Genomic DNA, 7,209 nt, shown 5'->3' with positions numbered 1-7,209 from the left:
CCGAATTTTTAATGATGATAGAAGAAACTAGTAGGCTGTCTTATTTGTTCCCAGAATCACATATGGGAAAATGGTTAGAAGTCAATACCGACCTTATGAGTAATGCAATTTTTAATCAAAAAGATTTGAAGTTTCTATTTGTTGATCACCCCAGTCCCCATTATTAGAATAATAGAGGCGTCTAACATTAAAATCATTCAGACCGATATTATTATCCATGTGCTAATCGCATACCCTGATATTAAAACTACGCGTAAAAAGGTCACAATTTTCCCTGTATCACATCACCACACCATTTTGCAACTAAAGGAGAACAAAGTATCCGAATGCAACAGCGATGTGTTAGCAGTCACCGATTGCGTACTAACAACTTACGCATTGTTTTGCAAGCTGGCGGCTTACGATACTTGTGCTCGAGGCCTACACGCGGGGAGAACTGTACTATTCGAGACGCAGGTCAGCTACTTATGCCCCATTACATTGGTAGACGGCGGGGTAATAATAATAAACGAGTGCCTAGCTAAAGTCAGCACTGACAACGGCCCCGAGATAACCACCAACGGCTCACACAACGTTACGTTTGATCGAGTTGCTTTTATTAATGGCACCAAATACTCAAACCAACTATAACAACTCCGGGCATTGCTGATTCGCCGTTACTTAACATCATCGACCACGACCCCACGCTAAGCATGCTACTTCTTCAAAAAATTAACAACCTAAACTTGGAGGTTATCCAAGGGCTTAGGGAGGAAGTGAAGTCGGCTGGAACTACCGACACCTGGTTAGCAGTCGGCGTGGGAGCCAGGCTCTTCATCAGCTGCTCCTTCCTAGTCATTTTGATGCTGGGGAGGAGACGAGATGCGCAGAAGATCCAAATTCCAGTTGACAAATTCCAGATGACCGAGGACGTTCATATTTCTAAGGGAAGAGTAGTTGACATTGCTAATGAGTAATTATAAGTCGATATAGATCTTGGGTGATTACTGGATCACCCTAGTGCTTGTATGCAGATTCAGCATAAGCGTCTTGAGGGGCCGTGGTTGGTTTCTATTGGTGCACGGTATGGAATGTTATGCGGTTTTTGCTAGTGTCAGCACTTTGCTGTACGAGCTGTCGGGTTGCCGGTTGCGCTTAGCTGACGTACACTTAGATAAGTTTTAGTTTGAATTTCTTGTAATAAACCGTGCACAGCGCATAAATTGAACTCCAGCTAACGCTGGCTTTACTTAAATGGTTACCTACTTAAGTGCAACGGAGATAAGTTCTCCCAACATATAACGCCGCTGAACTCGCAAGGAGTATTTCAGCAGCCAGTGGAGGTGAAGTTCTCACGATCTTTTTACCTCCCTAAGAGGTGTATATGTTCGATATCGTTTTTGTTTAATAGTCACTTGCAAAATATATAAAAAATCACACTACAAGAAATTTTAAGTTTTATTAAAAATATAATTTTTTGTCGAACAATCGTTACCTTATTATTTTTACCTATATACATAAGTATAATTTCGTTAGAAATAAAATCGAACTAATTTTCAATTTATACGTAAATTAGGATGGATTATTCCGCTTATTAGATCTTAATCGCGCCAGCCCAGTGCGTTCTTCCTCCTCGTCGCTTGTATACTGATGCATACTGGTTCCACTGACACTTCCTACTCGGGCTGAAGAAGTCGCCTGCATGAGCTCTTGATCGGGAGCATTGCGATTTTCATAAAGCAGTACCTGCAGAGTTTCTTCGTAAATACGCGCTTCCGGAAACTCCACTTTTGTATGCTTTCTATCAGTTGCATAAACTATGGAAGTGCAACATACCTCTGCTACTTTTTTCCCGTGCCCGAAAAAGGACCAGCAACAGATTTCACTTGGCCCAATCACATCTTTAATGAATAGAATTCGTTCATTAAACCGCAAAGATAGCTTATCAAAGAGTTCAATATTTTTTAGTAAGTTGTCATCCGATGTACTTGTGTACGAATACTTGTTGTTTTGCCGCTGCACTACAAGAATAACAGCAGGCTTTGAAGATACACTGATTAACAGCTGCTCTTCTTTTTGTGAAGTTATCAGTGGAATTCGACAAATTGGCTTCGGTTCTTGGTGCGCATATAGTGCCCGTTCACAAGACATTGCCAACTCTGTAATGCAGAAGTATTTAGCCTCGGCAAGTAATTCAGCGATTTCCTTGTTAGTTTCGGGCAACGGAACAGTACCATCCCTTAAAAAGTTAAGAATGATTCCAAAATGAATTCCACAGCGGTCGATTAAAATCCAACCTAAAATGTTTTTTTTTATTATTATTATTATATTTGGACATATAAACTAGAACAAACCTTCTGAGTCAGTCAGTACCTCCATTCTACCACTAAACATTGCGCTCAACATTGTGTCATTATTTTTAGTCAATGTTCCAATTGTGGTATAATACAAGCGACCACCAACATTTAGTTTTACATACTGTGAAGAATGTCCTTTTAGCAAAATTTTCTGATCACCTAACATGTTTTCCGATTTCGCAAGAAGCACGAGTTGATGGCTTCTTGCCGCGGGTCCCCAGCAACCCAAGCCTTCGCCTGAGCTTGATGTTTTTTTGGCAATAACACCTTTTTGTTCTGAGCTTCGGCAAACGCTTTCGTTGGCGTTGCTCACGCCCGTAACATTTTCAATCGTTGATGGATCAATTTTGGCTAAAGCTTTTTACCAAGTTAAACAAAACAACAGTTCGCTAAATAGATTAGCAGTGAATCAATTTTCATAAAACAGTGCTACCGTGGTCGACATAAAATACCATCCTACCAAAAAATAAATACCAAAGTTTTCATGTGGGTTAAGCTAGCGTCGGTGACTTTGTGACAATTGTAGAACGATTATCAAGGAACATGCGGGAGAACTTTGGCCTGATTGATATGTAAAATTTTTTTGAAAATAATTGTCAACTATTTGCTTGCCATTTGCAGAGAAATCGAAAGTTACTTAAACTCGCGCGATTTGTATGAAAACATTTTTTTACTTTTGTCTTAGCTCAAAAATAAATTTTGTGTAATCCCTAAACGACTAAATCTCTGAAAACTAAAAATCGATCAGCGGCTCCCTAAAAAATCAACTGTCGGTGTTCTATGGGAGCCGCGGCCATAAATATTTCTAGAGGGGCTATCGCTTTGAAACTTGTATCAAACTTGTAACTAGAAAAATGTTATTAATATATATAACACAAGAATTGGCCAGATCGTACCACTATATGCTTTCATAGGAACAATCGGGAAAGAAATGAAAAAAAAAATTAAAACTTTTTGATTATAACTTTTTTTGTTTAGTTCTTTAAGATTTAGTAATAGTTTAATATTCCCGAGTTTCGGTTTTAACATTATTGAAATCGGACAACTATATCATATAGCTTTCATTGCTACGACACAGAACACAACGCAAAAGTGAAAATTGGCACTCCTAAGGAAATAATATGCTATTATTTTAAAGAAAAGAATATAAACACAAAACATAACACAAAAATAACAACAAACGACAATACAAACAACAAACAGCAACAAACAACAACAAACAGCAGAAGCAGTTTTTTTTTAAATCGAGGTAAGGATACCTTTTTGTATAATTGCAAGCCGTCGGCAACTTTCGGCACTCGAATTAAACATTCTTATATTCTTAAAATGCTTTAGAATATTATACAAAAAGATTTGTTTGTGACAAAGAATGCCATCACAACTAAAACTCTAACCAAACACCGAAAATACAAACCATGAAAGCTCACAACACATACTACATATACTTTTTGTTGTAAAATGAAAGTTAAGACCTTTATTAATAATATTTAGCCTGAAACTTGTTTTTAATAAGTTAAAAAAATTTTTTAAGGAGAGCTTCCCTTGCATGTTGCTTAGGCTGAAATACCCAAAGAATATCATGCTCTCTCTTTCGATGCTATTCTTGAAGAGGACAGATAGAGCAAATAGCTTGACCAATTATAAATAAGAATTGGTAGATTTAAAATTAAATTTCTTTTCGTTGAATTGCTTATAAGCCAGGGTATTAGTGCTTTTCTACTAAAGTTGAGAAGTTAACACTGGTCCAACCATAGAAGCAGTCAACAATTGTATACAAATAAGGAAGAAAGACAGTCCAGGGACTTTTAATAAATCCGATAGTTCGTGTTCTTGCACTTCATAGGCAATATCCTCGAAGTCAAAAAAACTAAGACAAGCGAAGCTACCGATTATTACAAAAAACAGCTGTATCGGCCGATTGGTAGCAGCTGTTAAACAATTTCAGCAGGAAACTTTGTGGTATGTTTAGGGAATACCCAAATTATTTGAAAGTGTAATGATATTTCTGAAAAAGTGCTTTGAACGCTTTGCCACTTTGAAAGGGGGCGTTATGACACTGGGCGTTTTTTATGAATCCGAAATTATGTGACACTCGCTTGTAGGCAGGTAATTCAAAATTTGTTAACAAAAAAAGAAAAGCGAAAACACATTTAAAATTTGCATTAGATAAATCGGTTTGCACACGATGGGGAACATCTGCCCACAAAGAGTCAGTTTCAAAACACACTCTTATGGCCTAGTCCCGCAGAGCACCATCCACCACATCTTATTTTAAAGGTGGTCCGTAAGGTTTTGCATTATCATAAATTCCTCGGCTATTCCTTGACGGTGCAGTTAATGTTCCTAATCGCACGTTTTTAGCAGATATTGAGCCGGTGTTTTTCGGTGAAACTTTAAAGTCTTGGCGCCAATGCATTGGAATTGAAATGGCGGCCATCTTTAATTCTGTGAACCAGAGGCGTACTGGAAACAGTAGGGCGGCCTGGGAGGTTAACGCATCGCCAGGCAGCTATTTGAATACAGAAAAGAAACAAGCCATTAATTAAAAGTTCAGATAACCATTAAAAACTAACCCAAAACATTCAAATAAAATATGAGCCGGAATAAGTACTTTTAAGAGAGTTTGATAGATTGAAAGAACCCCTCAAAATATTCTGCATGACTTTTGATGGACGGCAGTTGGTGAAAGGCGGATGGATGGTGGTTCTGTGGGAGCACCAGTCCATCATTCAACAAAAATCACAACCATTTCGCTTGAATGGGCTCTATGGGACCGGTCTATTAGAAAATACCTAAATTGGGTATTTTGTTTCAAGCTCTTTCCTCTAACGGATTTAATATTTTGTTTGCAAGTGGGACTACCGCTTAAAATAATTAGTAGATTAGATTTAATGTTCGTATAGGCCGATATATCATTGTATTGGCCTAGTCCTATAAAGCACCATCCACCAACTCTTTCAAAGATGGTACGTAAGGTTTTGTGTGCCACAGATTTCCCGTTTATTCCTTGACGGTGGAATTTACGTCCCTAACCGCACGTTTCTAACCGATATTTAGCGGACGTTTTTCGGTGCAACTCTGAAGTCTTGCTGTGAACGAAAGGGTAGTCGAAAGAGAAAGGCGGGAGGTTCACGCACCTCCAGCAATTTGAGTACAGAGTATATGTGAGCCATTATTTAGGAGTTCAGATAACCATTTAACCAGTAATCCCAACATTAAAATACAATAAAAGCTGAAAAAGGTCTTATAAGGAGCTTGATGGAGTTAAAGACCCAACCGTTTCGCTTGGATGTGCTCTGTGGGACTGGGCTATAACTGTAAATAAGCCGGACACATTTGGATGGCGGAATACATGGGAAACTTCGGAACAGCATATCATTATCCATTCAAGTCATGGTTGATTGATCTTTGTGGGAATACGTAATTAACCAGTCCCACAGAGCACATCGAAGGGGAACGATTGAGAAATTGGCCAAATGTAATACAATTTTGACATTCGCATGCAGAAAGTTTTTCCTCTGCTAATGATTTATCCACTAATGTTAGCCCATGGTGACCAACCGATCCATTTATTTATGCTGGAATTCCCTCTATTAATATGTGATTTTCCGCTCTAACTTAAGGATGACCATCTCCTTGCACCGTAGGTCAAATGAGAGCCAATACATTTCTATTCTTTCATATTATCGAATTTATATATGTTCAAACTTGGCCAAAATGCATTTTCATCTTCAAAAAATCCTAAAATGACCAAGTAAAAATCATCTAATAGCGTATTTCCACAGAGATCCATCCACCTTCCAAAATCCGTTAAAGGGATGGTCCATAAGGTTTTGTATTTCCAAAATATCCCAGTTAGTCCGCCGTTAAAATTTGACGGACTTCGACGGTCAAATTTTTGCGATAGTTAACCGATGTTTCAGGCATCCAACCTCTTTCCTCGCAGTCCATACCTGAAATACCGTTGGGATTTTTGAAAAAAGTGAAACTCCGGTTTCCACAGAGGATAGCTCTTCAAAATATAAACAAAGATGGTTGGAAATAAGCTATAAATACTTAAGAAATAATTAATCACATCCGAATTTACAGCTTTCTACTACCTCTCTTTTTATCACATTTAGTCGCAGGCAGGAAAAACGCCTGGATGAATAGGCTTTTAAGCAATAAGAATATGTTAACTCGCCCAAACTGTTAAGCAAATACTTTTCGCTGCATTAATTCCAAAAGTATAATTATTATTATTCCAAATTACACCTTGGGAGAGCGTTAAAAACATCGTATAAATACCGGCCTTATCCCAAATTCCACAATCCAATTACGGGTCCGAAAGGTTTTGCCGTGCTAAAAGAGTACGTCTAGGACTAAAAGTCTATTCACACAACATTATTCAGTTAGGAATACTTAAGTTTTACATGGTTTTCTTAACGTTTAGTTTAATTTAACGATTGGTCTTTTCAAAACGTTAATATCAAGTAATTACCTTTGGCCAAACGTTTATGGATAAATCTGTATCCATAACCAACACAATATTGCCCTCTTTTAAATTTTCAATTATTAAATTCAAATTATCATATTTCAATTTCTCAACCCACATGCGACCTTACGACAGAAATTTTCTGTATTTCTCTATATATTTCTATTTTCTCCATTTAATCCAAAATATATTAGCCGTATTATTGGCATAGGTTAATAATTTGATGATAGAGCCTTTAAATTTTTCACATTACTTGCAACAATTATGAACAAAATTCGGTTTTTGATTTTTTTTTTTAAATTTAACCATGCCCAACTTAAATAAATTTCAAAAAATATAACGTAAAATTTTTAATAATTATAAATTCCTAAAATTTTAAAGCCTTTAAAATATTTAATT

At 37.1% G+C, this 7,209-nt stretch overlaps 1 protein-coding gene across 1 annotated transcript; it reads right to left on the bottom strand.

The window, feature by feature from the left end:
* Window positions 1–1,428: 1,428 nt before the first annotated feature.
* On the bottom strand, window positions 1,429–2,755 carry LOC108137603 (BTB/POZ domain-containing adapter for CUL3-mediated RhoA degradation protein 3). Its single transcript, XM_017259374.2, has 2 exons — window positions 2,334–2,755; window positions 1,429–2,276 (listed from the first exon to the last, which is right to left on the bottom strand). Exons 1-2 carry the CDS (start codon window positions 2,500–2,502, stop codon window positions 1,552–1,554), a joined length of 894 nt encoding a protein of 297 aa, XP_017114863.1. The 5' UTR covers window positions 2,503–2,755; the 3' UTR covers window positions 1,429–1,551.
* Window positions 2,756–7,209: the final 4,454 nt, after the last annotated feature.

This window comes from Drosophila elegans, unplaced genomic scaffold (genome assembly GCF_018152505.1).
Source record: "Drosophila elegans isolate 14027-0461.03 unplaced genomic scaffold, ASM1815250v1 contig_153, whole genome shotgun sequence".
Taxonomy (NCBI): domain Eukaryota; kingdom Metazoa; phylum Arthropoda; class Insecta; order Diptera; family Drosophilidae; genus Drosophila; species Drosophila elegans.
The sequence above is the reverse complement of the archived record's forward strand: the minus strand, read 5'-3'. Positions and strand labels throughout refer to the sequence as shown.